This window comes from Carassius gibelio, chromosome A2 (genome assembly GCF_023724105.1).
Source record: "Carassius gibelio isolate Cgi1373 ecotype wild population from Czech Republic chromosome A2, carGib1.2-hapl.c, whole genome shotgun sequence".
Lineage (NCBI taxonomy): Eukaryota > Metazoa > Chordata > Actinopteri > Cypriniformes > Cyprinidae > Carassius > Carassius gibelio.
The window spans coordinates 5902886-5922129 of NC_068372.1; the positions used below are offsets into that span (position 1 = coordinate 5902886).

Genomic DNA, 19244 nt, shown 5'->3' on the forward strand with positions numbered 1-19244 from the left:
TATATATATTAGAAAGAAAAACTGTACGGTTGAATTCCAGAATTTATTTAAGACCACAAATGCACTTATAATCCATACAAGTACATGTGCATATATTTATTCTACACAGACATAGATCCTGTATTAAAACTTATTGCTGCACAAGTTAAATACGCAATCCTTTTATAAATCTATAAAAGGAAATATATTTTCATGGAAAAATATGTCTGTTGTGCTACAGGTTATATGATGCATATCAGTACAGTTACTCGAGACACTTAGAACAGTGACACATGCTACTCATTCAGGAACAGGATGGACGGGAAGCAGAGAGGAAAGCGTCTTTAAAGTCTACAGAAGCAAAGGCGTTGACAGTTAGAAGCGCAGTATGAAGCCATCATAAAAACAGACAAAGGTTAATATACAACACATGGCTGGGAGGTTTCATAGGTTTCAATAACTAATGTCTAGTTCTGGACATCATATCATTCCTGCATGAAAATCCCTACATACATTTATATTCGGGAACAGTTACATCGTTTATTATAAAGAGCTTCCTCATAAAATCACTGCCATCACTATTCCTGTCATTCTCACATAGCTATTTTTTTTTCTCATTCTTCAGATCATTTAAGGAGCTGTTAATAGGATTTCAATGGCACCATCATATAAAAGGCAATTCAAAGCAAGCATATTTTAGTTTAGACAAACAGTAGCTCAAGTCATTTTCACATTCACAGAATCCTTGAAGCCACATATGTGTCTTTTTACTTTTTGGTTGTTGTTGTTTTTTGCCAAAAAAATCACAAACTAAAAAGAAACAAAGAAAGTAACATTTAAGATACTTTAAAGAAACATTAAGTTATAGTTGGAAATATACTCTCTGTAAATACATGACCACAAGTATCTACTGGCTTCACACACTACAATGATACTGTAAAGACAACAATAGCTTAATCTTCCTTTCTTAACACTATAGGAACTGAACTGGAGGCCTGGATGCAGTGCATCAATTGCAATGGAAACCAATGAGTTAAACCTTTACGTTTACATGAGAAGGAGAATGTGTTGCTGGACTGTGACCTCTTTGCTTGGACGTGGTATTACGGCATCATGGGTCATTATCAATCTTTTAGGTAAAATCTTTTGACTTGCACAAAACAACTGCACAAATTCCCTCAAACATTCTTGGCTACAATCATTTCTACAGTAGTGCAATTTGACAAAATCTCATAAAAACATGTCCATTTCTCAATTAAATGGAGGTGGAGGTAAATAATGTTTTTAAATTTAAATGTTTACATTTTTAACAATTTAAAAACTAATTTTTCTTTATTTAAAAATTGCTCCTGAGGAAGCAGTTAATGCTTAACTAAAGATTTGATCTTCGATCTTACTGACTTACAGGGTTAAGGTAATGTGATTAATTAATGTGACTATTATAAGTATACAGCATGCCAATATTTGAAATAAAATATAATGGTGATTTAATTATGCATTATATGCAAAAGGATTAAAGGAAATGTTCTTCATTGTTTTGAGAATAATGTCAAAACATGAGTATTTCTTAAATGAAGCTTCGTTTTTCTTTATGCAAAAATATATACATCTTTTTTTATTATCATTATTTTATTATTGAATCAGGACATTTCTTTTTGACATGGTCCCAATAGGTTTTAGGGCTACTAACGATGTTTTTCTGGACGTTCTCGCTCTCATGTGGATTGATGTTGAGTAATATCACCTAGTGAATGATTCAGTGGTCCAGGTGGATGTTTAGTCATGTTTAAAAATCCATAATTAAGAGAGTGATACACAGACATGCAATTAAGAAACAAATAAGTGCACCAATGGATGGACGGATGGAACATGTGAGCCAAAGAAGAACCTTTGTTTCAGAAATGCAAATCAAATATGACTACTTAAATAAATAAATAAAAAACAGACAAAAAAAAAACTATCTTGGCCCTCAAGTGAACCTGTGGCCTTCATTTTGAGATTTTTTTGCTCATGGCTGTAGAGGGAATGGAAAGAGAAGGTCAGTGGAGATCATCCAGACCGCTGCCATTCTCAAACATGGCCTTGGTGAACTGGCGAAAAACTCTGTCCATGTAGGTGCTCTGCCGTGGCCAAAGACCCTCCAGAAATCCAATATGGCCGCCGTGACAGGTAATGAGCAGGGCCACATTGGGGTTTTGCTTTACTGCCTCTACTGGAAAGGCTGAAAGAAGAAAGACCTCTTTTAGCTCAACATGGATGGGACAAAGTCAACAGGCTGGGCAAAATTGAAGTTTCTTTCACTTCAGCCCTAAACTTAAATGTCACATTTTCTTAAAATTAAGGAAAATACACTTTCTAATGGGCTATAGTCTCTCATGCAGGCCTAATAAACCTGGCCAACTCACCATGATTGGGGGAAAAGACATCGTCCGCTGCGTTGAGGCACAGCATTGGCACCTGCACAGACTTGATCTTGTGAATGGGGCTCGCGTCTCGATAGTAGTCATCATTAGATGGATAACCGAACATGACCGATGTGAAACGTTCATCAAACTCTCGGATTGTTTTAGCCTGTGGAATGCAAGCAGTAATACGACTACATTAACATGTGACAAATGTGACACAATGTTGTGTAAGTCAGAATGAATAACTCACCTTCATCACATGGTCTATGTCATATTTTTTTTCAAGAATGGTTCTGTGACTGCAAAAAGAAAAGAGGAAAATGTCTTAAAATTATCTTCTTTTATGTTCAACATAAGAAAGCAACTCATACAGGTTTGGAACAACATGAGGGTGAACTATCCCTTTAAGCACATTATTCAAATACTCTAAACCTGCATGGGACATGCAGTTTGGAAAATGGATGGATGGATATTATTTAAATAAGGCATAAAATACACACCTTTTTAAAGTTCATTTAGATTTGGAAACTTTTTTACCATGTGGTAAATATGGTTCTTCAATTTTATTCTGTACTGCATGCATACTAATTCTTAAAAATAGTATGTGGAAACAGTACAAACCATGCAGTGAGGCATGTTACAAAAATCATATTGCAAATTTAATTCAGATTTGTCATCCCTTACAAAAGATATTTAGCATTTTGAATTAGATTTTGTTTAGAAATGGCAGGTCAAGTTGTGGGAGAGCGTACCAATGTGTACTAATGAGCTCTGTTCCAAATGTGGAAGGATATTGGTTTAATATATGCGTACAGAAAATGTGCATACTGTGCCCAGTATACCGCATACTACACATATAGTTAGAGTAGTACACCAGTGTTCTATTTCAGACAGCCATTCAGTAGTATCATAGTATATATTAAACACAACTGTACCATGGCACCGCCATTGCATTTTTGTGGTAAGTTTTTGATTAGCTGACTAAGAGTTAATTAAAGTAGAATAAGCCCCTTATGTGCGAAGTGTTCAGTTCATTACAACAGCCTGTTCTGAAACTGAAGCAAAATACATAAATTACATTTGTTAACACTCAAAAAGAGATCAGACCCAAAAAGAGGGGCAGTCGAGGACGTGGCGATGTCATTACATACAAACACACTAGACTACGGTGAATTAAGCCGGGTTTATCCCCTTCTGACCCCACTGACCGGTCCACGGATGCCTGCAGGCAGCTGGTGAGGTAGGAGTTGAAGAGGAAGCGGTCCAGGGGCTTCTCCAGTGAAGCTGTGCACTCAAACACATCCCAGCCTGCCGAGAAAACCACCACTCCCTTCAGACGCACCTCCGAGCCCTTCCGACCCAGATAGTTCGCCAGCATCATCCTGCAAGGTGTCAAGATATGAGACTTTGTTGCATGTCGTCACGAAAGCGAACTATTGCCTGTTGCCAGTTTAAACATTCAAGAGACTTTAAAGTGCAAGAAGACATGAAAAAACTTATACATAATTGAGTGCTCTTTTGTGTCTTATTGCACTTGAATGGACAAATCCATTAAAAAATTATTGGCGAGTCTCCTCGAAAACTGTTGGTTATGGCATAAGTGAACATAAACAGCTTATAAAGATGAGTTTCAGTATACTGTATCCATGCAAGTAATTGAGCCTAATTTACTAGATGCTGTCTGTATTGTTAATGTTAATACAAGAAAAATAAGAGAGCGAGAAAATTACTCATAGCTCTTGAATAACATGAATTTTGTAGCTTTAACAAGGATTAATCTATATATAATATAAACAGTAAAAACTATGCAATGCTTACATTCACATTTACATTCGTTAATTAAATTTCTGTACCTAAACTATTTAATCATTTTAATAATTTATTTATCTGTATTAGCTAATTAGTACATTCTGCACCAGGGCCCCGGATGCCTCAGCTACTGCCCTACACACACACACACAAACACACACACACACACACACACACATATATATATATATATACTGTACATAAGCTGTGTGAAGCTGACCCTTTTCTTTCTGTAAGACGGAGCAGATTAGATCCCTGTGCTGCCAACTCAGCTTTTACTTAGAAAGAGTTATACATTTAGGTTGAAATGATGTTGTGAGGATCTGGGAAATTTCATCTGCATTACATGACAGGGAAATAAATGCATGAACAAAGCATGAACTGAGAACACTTTATAATAGAAGACAGGAATGATATATAATGCTTTTTATGGAAACAGCAATGTTTAAGTTGTGTATGGGTTTGTTTCCTTTTGCACATTTGAAGTATTAATGAAGTATAATATGTGTAGTAGACGAAACTGCAGCGCTCATTCACAGAGATACAAGCAGACTTCATATAGTTCGCAGGCCAAATTAGAGTTCAATCACGATTTCCACAAAAATATTCACCAGCTGTTTTCAGCAGTGATCATATAAATGTTTCTTGATCAACAAATCAGCATATCAGGAGGATTTCTGAAGGATCACGTGACACTGAAGACTGGAGGAATGATGCTGAAAATGGTATTTCCCAAAGGCAAATGCATGCTGCCTCTCTGTTTAATTAAAGGCACTATAAAAGAACAGTGTTAGAGTGTCCTGGTGTGTGTGATCACAGCAGCTGAATTCCCATTTAAGGGCAGGATAAAGCCCTGTGTGTGTTAAACTCACCCGCCCATAGAAACCCCAGCTGCCATGAGCGGAGCTTTGTCAATGGTCTGCTGGACATGTTCAATGACCACCTCCAGATCCTCTGTGTTCGCTGCACAGTAAGTCCTAGGTGTCTAGAGCACAAGATATATACTCATAAGAGAGAGAGAAAGAGCCCTTACACACAAATACACCAAAGCTCATATCATCCTTTTTTATATTCAGTGAATCTTACAGTCTCCGTGCACGAATGCGGTTTATATAAAGTCAACAGTATGAACATGATCTCAGAGTTTGCAACATTGCACTGTACAATATATGCACCTGCGCTGATATATTATAAAAGAAACTCATAAACTTAATTTCCTTAGGTTATTTAAATGGGAAAACATGCATTTGCAAAGGTTTCTATGAACACATTCTCAACACATTTCAACTTGTTCAAGCACATGAAGAATTGAGGGATTTTACGCCTCTTCTGATGGCAAATACACATGAAGAAACATTATCATCTGAATTCCAACAAAGTTCATGAGTCAGAGGAAAGGATTTATTGACAGGCTCTTGTATACAAGGCTTGTTCACACGATATTACATAACTTTAATTCGAATGACTCAAGCTCCATATATTTGGTGATATTCATGCTGACACAAGCGTGTGTCACCTGTGCCAAAGCTTTTACAACATTTGGTTTGAGTTCAACAAAGAGGAGATAAAAGATGATCCTTACCAGTAACTTTTCACCTGAAACTCCTCTGTTATTAAACACCACACATCTGAAAAACACAAGAGAAGACTCATAGAAATGGTACATTTGACAGTTTTTGAACATAGTGGAATTCTTGATTCTGATTGGTTCTAAAGGCGTCCATTTATATAAATAAATTACTTCCAGTTTTGTTGATTATATTATAGTTTTAAATCACTAAACCACACTCTTACTGACAAGTTAAAAAAAAAAGACAAGAAAAGGTGTGTATTTCTAAATGAGATATTTCATTAGTAGTTTAAGGAAGTACGTCAATCATTTGAACGTCACTTTGGATAAAAGTGACTTAGAACGTGATCAGCTAAATGAATAATTGCAAAAATATAAATGGTTCTTACATTTACACAAGCATTTTAGGGAACACAACCTAAGATAAGCACACAGGCCAAGCAGATTATGTATTTGTATTAATGCCCAACAATAATTTGGTCAGAGTCAATTCTTCTTTCCATCTGAGCATAACTTTGAACTACAGAACTTTTAATATTTAAATAATTCCCCATTACTTTACATATGAAATTCTTCTTATATTTCCAGGTTTTTCATAACCATGGAAAGCCTGCTAATAACAACCAAATTCATTATATAACGTTTCATATTCCTATAATAAATATGTACACTTAAAAACTGGTGTCACCTTCTCTGAAATCACTTATCGTGAGAGTTTTCCTGTATCATTTTCCTATGCCAACCTAGTCTGTTTCCTCCCAGAACATAATAATACACATTATTACATGGATCTGTGCAATGATAGATTTTGTGTAGTCAATCATGGTATTCAGAGATCAAATATGACAGCTGAACTGTATCAGAGACCACTGTCCAAGGTATTATTTGTATTTTTTCCTCTAGTTTAACACCTCTCACATTACTCCGCTGTCTATTTCTTGTCATATAAATAAATGTATTGCTAATTTGTTGTGTAATAAGTGCCGCATTGTATCTGCATTGATTTTGAATGCAGATTATCACTTCATTTAGCTTAAGATGCCACAACATAATTTATAAGCACTTCATCTGACAAAATTGCTGCTTTTTGAGATTAAACATCCATTAAGTCAGCACCAAATGATTCCTTTAAACTTTCAGAGGTTAAAATACAAAGCTTACATGCTCAGCAGCAAAAAAAAGTATACATCTACTAACATATGTCACTGCTTATGTGTTAGTGTATCTTTAGCGGTTGGTGGGCTGTTTTCTGCTGCGCCATGGAAAGTCTTAGCTAAGCTGCAAAGCTGGTCAAAGCTGCAATTCATTAAGCAGAGAACAGGCAAAAGAAAAATGCTGAGTGAGCTGCTGTAGCCCCCACTGCCTCACGCCTCTCGAGGTTTACAAGAATGAGCTCCTGACAGATGCCCAAAAGGAGAGAAAGTGCCCGTCTCTGCATCCCTGAAGGCTTTAATACACAGCTCAGCTGTTTGTTGACTCTCTCTCTTTCTCCCTCTCCCTCTCCCTCTCTCTCTCTCTCTCTCTCTCTATACATGGACTAGCAGCTTGAAAAGTGGAGTCTGACAAAGATGTTCCAGGGTTACTGTAGGCACGTGTAATGCATTGATCTACATCACAGCTACATATGATCTAGCACAGTTGTGGCATAAAGCTTACAAAAGCATCCGTTCAGGCCTTTCTGAATATTTCAGAACAAAATATGCACAGCTAATGGAAATTATGTTGCTTCTGAAGTCCATTACACATGCAGGTAGAGTTGAAGCTGAAGATAAAGGAGAGCACAATTGTGCATTACTGAAACTGAGAAATTGTGATGTGATGACTCAGGTCCAAAGATGTTGTAAAATATCTGATATAAGCATACCACACATCAGTTTATCTATATTAATGAGACTTAAAGAATTGAGCACCATACGATGATCACAAGTATCATAGAAGTTGTCTGTGAGTCATTGTTCCAGTACACAGCTAAATTCAATGGGAGTGGAAGAGTTTTGGCTATTTGGGCTAGTTTTGTTCATAGATATGGCAACCCTGACGTGTTATCATTTTTGCACTGTGGCTGGACTGGAAATTTCTTAATTGTGTTCTATATATCACAAGCATTCTTTGTCGAGAGAGCAAGCATGAGCCTTTCCTAAATGAAAGGCTGTGAACCAGGCTGCTCACCTGTAGCCCAGATCCCGGCTTTGCTGTACCATATGTAGGATGTAGGATTCGCGGCTTGTGCCCGTCAGTCCCGGGAGCAGCAGCACAGTGGGGCGCGTGGACTGGTCCGGGTGGGACGCGCTGTCATCATTGTCAAACCAATCCAGAGAGATCTGGCCTCCATCTGGTGCTGTAATGAGCTCACTGCCGGACACACAGAACAGCTTAATTTAGTCAGAGGAACATTCAGTTAAACTGTGGAATTGTGTGTTAATACTAGCTTAAGCGCTCATGAATAGTACAAAGAGAAACTGTTATAGGAATGTTACTCAACTAACAAAAGTATCACAAAGTCCCATGGTAGTACAAGGGTTGCATAGCAATCCGTATCACACCACAGCGGCCTCTTAAGCCACTTAAAATGTACAGTATGAATGCAATTGGATTGGATTGGTTTGGGAACAAAATAATGTGCTTTGTTCTTATGTGCAAATGCCTTTAAAACAATTTGTGCTTTTATATGCAAGCTCAAGCCCCATTAAAAATGAATCATTCCGCCTTTGAATCAATCATTCGATCTTATCCAGCAAACAGGAAAATGCGAAAATGTCCAAAAGGGTTTACTAAAATAAAAACAGGATATTTTATAAGACAGAAAACAAAAAGACCACTGAATGAAGCAGATATTTATGTGCAATCCACTGTAAAAGACTGTAAAATATTTTTTCACCAAAAATGAAGCAGCACAACTGTAATCAGAAGTATTTCTTGAGCAGCAAATAGAAAAAAAAGATTATTATTTTTGAAGGATCCTGTGAGACTGAAGACACTAAAAATGAGCCTTTTCTTCGCAGAAATAAATGACATTTTTAAATATATGCATATAGGATACAATTATTTAAAAACTTTAACATTATTTCATAATATTACTGTTTTTAGTGTTTTGTCTAATAAATACTCCATAGGTAAGTATAAAAGATTTTTTCAAAAACATTTAAACAATAAGTACAGACCCCAAACTTTAATCATGTGTACACAGATTAACTGTTAAACACTTATTTGACACGCTATTTACTAAAAATTACTTTTAAAAAGTAAGTCTTCTATATCAAGGTCAACCTTTAGATACAGTTGATATATATTCACAAAATTGCCTAAATTCACGCGATACTGCTCATGATGTATTTACAGCGGATGGCCTCTTCTGTTGTTTTATTTGGCCTCATCATGATTCTGCTGGTAGTCCTGCAGAGATGCTGAGGAGAGAATCTGTGTCAAAGGGCTCTCGTGTTGTCTTACAGCTCTACACTAAAGCAGCTTTCTCAGCGAGCAGATAACATGCAGAGCTACATGTGTGCGATGTAATTTCAGAGCCATCATGAAATATGCACTCTAGATCAAGTCTGTCTGCAGTCACTGCCATCAAGAACAGCCTGCTCTCTGAATGTGGGAAAGTTTTTTATAGACATGTAAATCCCACCTTTCAAAATGCCGTATAGAGAATGAGAAACCAATCTGGCACGTCTACCAATGACAATCTATCGACTTTCAGAAATATTTCTGCAGAAGAATAAAAAATATAGTGCTTATTTCTTTCATCAAACATCTTACTTTCTAACAAAATTGAATTCAACGTATACTGACACTAAGGCCAAAATAATGACACTATGTCTGCACAGTTTTGGGGGGGAAATCAAATTTATATTTAATAACTAGCTCCAGTTTTGCTGTACTTTGTGTAGGGCTTCAAAATTTGGGTCAAAATGTTGTGATTATGTATCAAGATAAATTAAAATATTAAATAAAATAGGAAATATTACCATTGCAAATATATTACTATTATTAATTTATTTATTTAATTTACTACAATTAAAAATGCTATTAAAAAAAGCAGGTTTGTTATATTTTTTTATTATAATAATAATACTTAGTATTATTATTAACAATTATACATATTATTAATAAATGAAAATATTAAAGCAAAGAGGAAATATTAATACTGCATAAATACTATTTCACTTTAAAATAAAAAAAACTGTGTGCATTTAAGAAAAAAAGGCTTCATTTTATTTTGTACTGTATCTTGTAACTGTAAAATTATATTATATTTTTGTTTCAATTCTTTATGTTCAATTGAATTTGTGTCACGATCTCCGGTCTTTTGCTCAGTCACATCTGCATTAGAGTTCCCATCATGCTCCTTGATCCACACCTGCACTCAGTCAGTCTTGAACCACTGCCAATACCATTCACCTCGTTAACTCACCCTACTTAAGCACACAGCTTACCCTAAGCTGGTCTCGTTTAGAGTTAAGACTGTATTCTCCAGAGTTCATGTCTCCATCATTTCTCCATCAGTTCCTCCTGAGTTCCCGAGTCTCCCTGTGTTTGACGTAACCTGGATACTTACCTAAAAGAAAATGAGGTGTGTGCATTCCTGGTACCTCATCTCCACATCTATGATCTCTCCAGCACCTGCAGAGACAGTAAAGACCAGTTACCTCTCCATCTATACTCTGAATTGCTCTTACCTCTATTTACTTACCTGTAATACTCCATTTGCTCATCATTGCAATAAAACTGAACTGTTGTTGAATTGTCCATCTGTCTGTGATCCGTAACAGAAGACCAGACCTACACTGATCACAGTACAAGCATTCCTCTCCATCAAGCTGAACTGCTATACTCCCTCTCACAAAATGACCATCACCTTGCCCAATATGCAGAGGAATTCTTGGATTTGGCCTCCTCCGTCTATTTGGAGGTTAAATTGCTTATAGCAATCTTCCATGGAGGTTTCATTATACTCGATGCCCTGGGATAGTAACAACTGCTCACTGGAGCAATATATCCCTTATGCACTCTTGCTCAGTCGATCTTTCTCCAGAACACCACATTCTTCACCTCCAGCTCCTGAGTCACCTCCAGCGTCAGCTCCAGCCACTGAGGGTTTACTCCAGTGTTGGCTCCAACCCCTTGAGTCTGCTCCTGGTTTGGTTCCAGCATCGGCTCCAGCCCCTGAGTTGGCTCAAGTGTCGGCTCCAGCCCCGGAATCTGCTCCAGCCCGAGTCCCCTCCAGCGTTGGCTCCAGCCTCTAAATCGCCTCCAGCTTCGGCTCCTGCCCCTGAGTCTGCTCCAGCGTCGGCTCCAGCCCCTGAATCTGCTGCAACTTTGCCTCCAGCCCTGGAGTAGTTTTGCGTAGCCAGACCTTCAAACTTACAGCTGAAGGTCCATGAACTGCAGGTCTAGGACCGCACAAGAGGCCATATGACTGACAGGTAAAGCAACCAATCAGGTTTCGTGTTGTGCCATGTGTTTAGGGCCATGGAAATGTCCCCACAATAACAGACCGGTGTGTAAAACTCTTGGGATGTATTTTAAAGAGTCTATGCTGCAAACTTGTTTAATTTCACATAGTTTTAAAATCCAAAACTTAGCTGATCCTGATAAGGGTTCATTGTCACAGTTGTAAACACAAGAGCTTTCTTTTAACATGAGGGTGTTTGGCAACAAGGCATTTTTGTTTCCAGGTGGAACATTAAAGAAAGTGGCACACCTGTCTCCCGGAAATCCTGTATAATTCAACCAATCAGATGATGAATTTGAAACTCCTGAAGAGTTTCCAATTTTGTGTGCCATATGCATCAAATTTTCACCCAACAGTGCATGGGCAGGATATCTGAGGCTCAGACTAGCCCCTGAGTCCGCTCCAGAATCAGCTCCAGTCCCTGAGTTGGCTCCAGCATTGGCTCCAGCCCCAGAGCTCATCTCAGAGTCCACTCCAGCCCCAGAGCTCATCTCAGAGTCCACTCCAGCTCAGGAGCTCATCTGAGAGTCCACTCCAGCCTCGGAGCTCATCTCAGAGTCCACTCCAGCCTCGAAGCTCATCTCAGAGTCCACTCCAGAGCTCATCTCAGAGTCCACTCCAGAGCTCATCTCAGAGTCCACTCCAGCTCAGGAGCTCATCTGAGAGTCCACTCCAGCCCTGGAGCTCATCTGAGAGTCCACTCCAGCCCTGGAGCTCATCTGAGAGTCCACTCCAGCTCAGGAGCACATCTGAGAGTCCACTCCAGCCCTGGAGCTCATCTGAGAGTCCACTCCAGCCCTGGAGCTCATCTGAGAGTCCATTCCAGCCTCGGAGCTCATCTCAAAGTCCACTCCAGGCCCGGAGCTCATCTCAGAGTCCACTCCAGCCCCGGAGCTCATCTCAGAGTCCACTCCAGGCCCGGAGCTCATCTCAGGGTCCACTCCAGGCCCGGAGCTCATCTCAGGGTCCACTCCAGGCCCGGAGCTCATCTCAGGGTCCACTCCAGGCCCGGAGCTCATCTCAGGGTCCACTCCAGTCCCGGAGCTCATCTCAGGGTCCACTCCAGAACTCATCTCAGAGTCCACTCCAGGCCCGGAGCTCATCTCAGAGTCCACTCCAGCCCCGGAGCTCATCTCAGGGTCCACTCCAGGCCCGGAGCTCATCTCAGAGTCCACTCCAGAGCTCATCTCAGAGTCCACTCCAGAGCTCATCTCAGGGTCCACTCCAGGCCCGGAGCTCATCTCAGAGTCCACTCCAGCCCTGGAGCTCATCTCAGGGTCCACTCAAGCCCCAGAGCTCATCTCAGGGTCCACTCCAGCCCCGGAGCTCATCTCAGGGTCCACTCCAGCCCCGGAGCTCATCTCAGAGTCCACTCCAGCCCCGGAGCTCATCTCAGGGTCCACTCAAGCCCCAGAGCTCATCTCAGGGTCCACTCCAGCCCCGGAGCTCATCTCAGAGTCCACTCCAGCCCCGGAGCTCATCTCAGGGTCCACTCAAGCCCCAGAGCTCATCTCAGGGTCCACTCCAGCCCCGGAGCTCATCTCAGGGTCCACTCCAGCCCCAGAGCTCATCTCAGAGTCCACTCCAGCCCCGGAGCTCATCTCAGGGTCCACTCCAGCCCCGGAGTTCATCTCAGGGTCCACTCCAGGCCCGGAGCTCATCTCAGGGTCCACTCCAAAGCTCAACTCAGAGTCCACTCAAGGCCCGGAGCTCATTTCAGAGTCCACTCCAGCCCCGGAGCTCATCCCAGGGTCCACTCCAGCCCCGGAGCTCATCTCAGAGTCCACTCCAGCCCCGGAGCTCATCTCAGAGTCCACTCCAGCCCCGGAGCTCATCTCAGGGTCCACTCCAGCCCCGGAGCTCATCTCAGAGTCTACAATGCTGTCTGTAATGGCTCTGGTAATTATTTGTGTTTGGGCCTGCTCTCACCCCAGTGCTCAGCCAGGTGGCCCCAAAACTCACTCGGAGCACACTTTCACTATAGAATTCTCTAGCGCCATCTGTATCTCCGGTTGCTCCCTTGTGTCTCCAGTATTCCCTGAGTCTCCAGTGCCCCCTGTACCTCCCTGGCCTTCTTTGCTGCCGGCACCTCCTTGGTATCCTGTAATGCTGGCACCTCCCTGAGCTACCAGCATCTCCTTGGTTCCCTGAGTTATTGGTGCCACCCTGGAGTCACTCCAGTCTAATGGCACAGCCTTGGTTACCTTCCTAGCACCTACCACTTGTCGAGGAAATCTATCCTTCCTCGCTGGTGGTCCTCTTCTTGGCATGAGGACACACCTTCTTTGAGGTGGAGTACTGTCAAGATCTATGGTATTTTCCTTGGTCACATCTGGACTACAGTTCTCATCATGCTCCTTGATTCACACCGGCACTTGAACCACACCTGACCGTTCACCTTGTTAACTCGCCCTATTTAAGCACACAGCTCTTATACCCTAATTGTCTGGTTAAGACTGTATTCTCCAGAGTTCCTGTCTCCTTCGTTCTCCGGTGTTTCACCTGAGTTCCTGTGTTTGACATAACCTGGATACTTACCTAAAAGAAGACAAGGTATGTGCATTCCTGGTACCTCATCTCTATGTCTATGATCTCTCCAGCACCTGCAGAGACAGTAAACACCAGTTACCTCTCCATCTATACTCTAAATTGCTTGACTTATTTACCTGCATTACTCCATTTGTTTTTTCACTGCAATACTGTTGAAAGTCTGTGATCTGTGTTTTATAATTTAAGTATTTTTTTAATGTCAATACTGTTTATTACAGACTTTTAAACAAACTATAATATATAAAACAATAAATAAATGATATAACTTTGAAATACATTGAGTTTTAATGTTTATCAAAGCCTTGCCAAATATACTTATATTGCAAGTTCTGTATAGCAAACACAAATCAAAATACTTTGGTTATTTAGTCAAAACTACTATCTGTGACATTCAACAAACCTATATTCCTTTGGTGCCAAGATTTTAGACAATATATCTGAATAGAATGCACAAATATTGCTGGTATTTGATGTTGCTCTCTCGTTTGGATTTGTACTCCTAGAACATTCAGTTTCCAAAACAGAAGCTCCCATTTCACACCTGACTACATGGCATTGAAGCTCGTCGGCAGTGTCAGAGATGGATGGCAACACACACAAGAGCAGTCAGTGAGTCCCAGCATGCATCACACCCTTCTGTCCTAATGGGAATGTGCAGCTGCTGGGACGGTCAAACTCAGATGCCCTTGACTTCAAACACTGTCCTCGATTATTCCATACAAACAGCAGGATCTGTAAGCAGATTTGCTCACTCAGACACATGTGCATCTCTCACGACCGTTGCATATCGAGACAGTGGAAACAGATTAACTATTGCTTATAATTCAGCTAAAAGCAATGCAGGTGACGAGTCGAAACAGAATGGTGGATACTACTGTTTTTGCGTGCATGCATCTTGTTTGATCACAGAGCAGAAATGCAGGGGCCATTTTAGCCTCTAAATTGCTTTAGTAAGAGATACACTGCAGCACTGAATCAGTTTAACCAAATCAATAACTGACTGTTTATACATGCTGATATACATAAACATGCTGCTATTCACCACACAATACACTATTTCACCAACAAACTGAGTTAAAGCAAGTGTTGAGTATTTTATTTAAACAATTTTCAAATATCAGATGCTTTAAAGTTGTGACGTAACAGAAGTAGCAGATATTTCTTATTATTTAATAAAACTATTAAACTGAATTGAAAATATTTTGGTAAAAATACAATTTCAATGTAAAATACAACAAATAACAGTAATAATGACTTTATTTTACAGTACAACTGCAACATGACTAATATTAATTTCTTCATTTCCAACTGATTTGTTTCATAATTGAAGAATTTTACAACATTAATACTGATATTTTCATGGTTCTTACGGTGAAGCTGCATTGAATCAATGTATTGATTGGATTGTAGGCAGATCTGAATGCAAGTTTGCAATCAATTGTAAGAGAGTAAAAAAATTACAAAGTAAAAAAATATATATTTTTGCAATGTAATCAAAAACATACATCTAAAAATTACAATAAATATATTTAAAAAATATAACATTGACTATATATTTTCATTTCATGCATTTTTTTCTCAACTATGCTTTTTTATGTACAGTAAATTTCTTTATACATACTGAATTAATTTGTAAAATATGTTTTCTTTCTATAAAACATAATTTATTTATTTTTTGCCACTTTGGTTATGGGGTGAAATATGATCCTCTATACTTGCATCAGTGTTTGATTCCCATTACATGCAATCATCAGAATATGAAAGCTGATATAAGCTACACCTTCTCTTTCTCTCTTTATACTGCTGAGAACGGGACTCCTCTGAACATTAGAGCTACTCTCCTTCTGCATCAGACAATCAATGAAATGAATGCTGAAAAGAGCTCTCTGATCATCTATCAAGGGCACTTTCATATGTTAAAGAAGGCAAAACAAGTGTTCAAGTGGAGAAACGGTGGCAACTTCAGCATAAATACGAAACCTGCTTTGATTCTGAATTATCTATCAGCCAAAGGAGACCCAGCTTTCTGCAAAATTAACTTCAGAAGGACAACGACTGCTTCCCTGCTCCTCAGGACTGTTAAAGAACCCCAATGACAAATATTGTATGTCTACTTTATTATTAATAAAGTTGGTATATACAGTAAGTATTCAAATTCAGAGAAAATGCTTATTTCCTGCCTAAACTAACCTAACTTCCTCTGACCAATAATACCAATAATTGTGCGTTTCATCGAAAGCATATATGGGCTTTGTAAACCGTCATCCCGCCACAAACACAACACTAAACACATTCTGACTGTGAGGGAAATGTGCTCACTTTCTGTAGTTGACCAAGGGCTTGGCGGTCACGAAGGGTCTGAGCAGCGTTTGCACCCGGCTCTCCCAGCACCAGAAAGTGGGATAGTACGTCTCTGAGACCACGGGGCATTTCTCCCTCAGGAACTGATGAAACTTCTTTCCTCCAGCTATCAGTATGGGCTTCTGCAAAGAGCAAGACAGTTGAGACAGTTCAAAATATTTGTAGAATAGAAATTCATTTATTTATTTTGATAATACTAAGACTTTTTAGTAAATATATGATAACAATTACTATTATAATCATAATATACAATACACATTTATTAATTCTATTACAACTCTATTTGATAAAATACATATAATAATAATAAATATAATATAATAATAACAATCATAATATATCTTACATAATTATTATAATGATGGTTAATTAAAAAAATACATTTGATATCATATTATAAATATACTGTATTATTTTATGATAAAATATTATATTATTATTATAATAATAACAATCATATATATATTAATAAATAATAAAAATCAATTAAATTAAATACAAATAATTTTATATCAAATTAAAATATATTGTATTATTTTATTATAATACAAATAGAATGAAATTGTGACATATATTTGCAAAAAAAAAAAAAAATTATCAAGAAAATTAACTTTTTACCCTAAAGAAACCGAGTGACTTGATAGAATAGCTTATGAATATGTTATAATAGTAGTTTTAATAGTCTGCTAAATAAATTATAATTGTATAGTTTTATATTTCTGTGTGCACCATACAGATATATTTGAGCTTTGTCTAGAGACAATCTTGCTGAACAACTGATTTCATTATTGTCTATCAACCTTTAAAAACCAATCAGTGTTTTGTTCTGTGTGGTGAAAATGAGAACACTAGTGAACTATTATACAATATGCAGAGTCACTACCTTAAAATCTATTTCCCTGTCTTAGCTGTAAAAAAAAGGGGAAATATGCTTTTAGGGCACTATTTTTACCCGTGCATATGTTTCAACATGGCAGCAAGATAATTCCTTTGACAGATGAAAGCTTGAATACATATTCCAAGGCGCATTATGACATTAATATCCGCTGTGCACTCGCGTAAGATTACATTATGCGGACTGAGTCAAATACTGGCATGCATTATGACATCATTTGCCACCAGTTCTCTGCAAATATGACCCAATCGCGTGCACGAGCATCCGAATCAGTCCATTTATGTGGTCATGAATGTGAACGCAGCCGACTCGGATACACAGTCACCTTACCTTGGCCACAGAGATCAGGTAATAGCAGGCATAAGCGGCGCTGAATCCGAGCACCACTGACAGTCCAACCCCAGAGCCAAATAGCCCGACTTTAACTTGGTTTTTGAAGTAATGTGAAAGGTCACTCGTAAATAAATTAAAATTAAGCTCCGGTGAGATCATTTCCTTATAAGGCCCTCGGTTCCGGCCACTGAGACACTCGGGCTGCTGCTGGATGAGAGGATGCGCGTCCGAATGCAGAGGTGAACGGAGACAGGAGTTTAGAGATGAGGAGATGGGTGGCGCTCTGCGAGGAAAGTCAGTGCAGCCCGGAGAAATGCAACCCTGTAGAGCGGAAAACAGAGGCAGGTCGAAGTGGGCGGGGCTTAGGATTCGGCATTTCTTTTTCTTGATTGGATTGATCATTTAAAGCCACGCGGTTGATGTAAAAGTGCCCGAAAAACAACGCCTGCACATGAAACGTTGTTTGTTGGTATGTTTGTTTTTGCCAAATATTATTTAAAAAATTAAAACACACAAGAAACACACACAACTCTAAGTAGCTTAAAATACACAAATTACTTAGGCCTAAATAAATATTCTGGAAATCTTACAGATATGTAAAGTCCTTTTTTAATTATTATTAAATCTTATATGCTTCCTTTTTCCGTGAAGATGGGTTGAGTTTAGGTTAATGTGCTTTTGTTTTTGCATTGCCAAAATAAATGAAAATAAGTTTAGAGAAATTTATAACTAAAACAGAGCCTGTATATATTTATATTTTTAGAATTTCTGTAATTCTTACTGTAAAGCGATGTCACGTGATGCGTGTTACTTTACTCAACATAGAAGCAAGTAGCCAATCAGAATCTTCTGTGGTTGCACGAATGCGCATTTTACTAGGACTGCTTGGGCAGATTTTCATTTTGCGTGTCATTAAAATGTTCAGAGTTTCAAATGCGGCTCGGCGATGGATGTAAAAATACTACTTGGTCATGAATATTAATGAGGGTGCGTGAGTGGACACTTCAAGAAGGTTACTAAGCAACGTCAGCGCAACCTAATTAATATTCAGTGTTGCTTTTGGTGTCGTCCAGGGTTTTATTTTATTTTTTATTTTTATTTATTTTTATTTTTATTTTTTTTATCTTTATTATTCATAAGCATTAGCGTTTCCACTCATTTTATCTAGTTGGTCATCTTTATATGGAGTACCAGTGAATTTTTTTTTGTTTTTTGTTTGTTGTTTTTTTTTTTTTTGCCTGCACGCTTTAATGTCTATATTAACATACATGACTACTGGTTTACTCAGAGAACTGGACAGCAGTTATATAAAATGCGATCACTTTATTAATGCAGTATAAAATAACTACGACAGATTAATTAGAGTTTGTCTGCTTAGTTTAATATAGACAGAAAATCTGCAGTATAGAGCCCTCTAGTGAAGACAGGGTCCAATCGACCCAAGTTTGTCTTTCTCGCCTGTTGTTTTTTGTTGGTTGTTTTACTTCTGCTGAACTGAGAACTAACTAACTTATTAGACAGATTTTCATCATAGAAATAAATATATAAATTGCAACATTAAACGTTTTTTTTAGGTCCATTAACGTCACATACAAGGCAAAGAGTACAAGGCAGATGTGCTGTGCAGTTTAAAGCATGTAAAACAGAATAACAACATACATTTTTTAAATATTTAAAGTAATATAAAAACAATTCTAGGATAAAAAAAATGCTATATAATATTAAAGGGTTAGTTCAGCCAAATATTAAAATTATGTCATTAATAACTTACCCTCATGTTGTTCCAAACCCGTAAGACCTCCGTTTATCTTTGGAACACAGTTTAACATATTTAAGATTTAGTCCCAGAGCTCTATACTGTATACCGTATACTGTCCATGTCCAGAA

The 19244-nt window shown here is 38.6% G+C and overlaps 1 protein-coding gene across 1 annotated transcript; it reads right to left on the reverse strand.

Annotated features, from left to right (window-relative positions):
- Positions 1-29: 29 nt before the first annotated feature.
- abhd3 (abhydrolase domain containing 3, phospholipase) lies at positions 30-17666 on the reverse strand. The gene is made up of 9 exons (XM_052611005.1): positions 17355-17666; positions 16088-16251; positions 7933-8115; positions 5776-5821; positions 5066-5178; positions 3593-3766; positions 2635-2683; positions 2385-2550; positions 30-2200 (listed from the first exon to the last, which is right to left on the reverse strand). The coding sequence occupies exons 1-9, from the start codon at positions 17514-17516 to the stop codon at positions 2019-2021; spliced, it is 1239 nt and encodes a 412-aa protein (XP_052466965.1). The 5' UTR covers positions 17517-17666; the 3' UTR covers positions 30-2018.
- Between the last annotated feature and the right edge of the window lie 1578 nt (positions 17667-19244).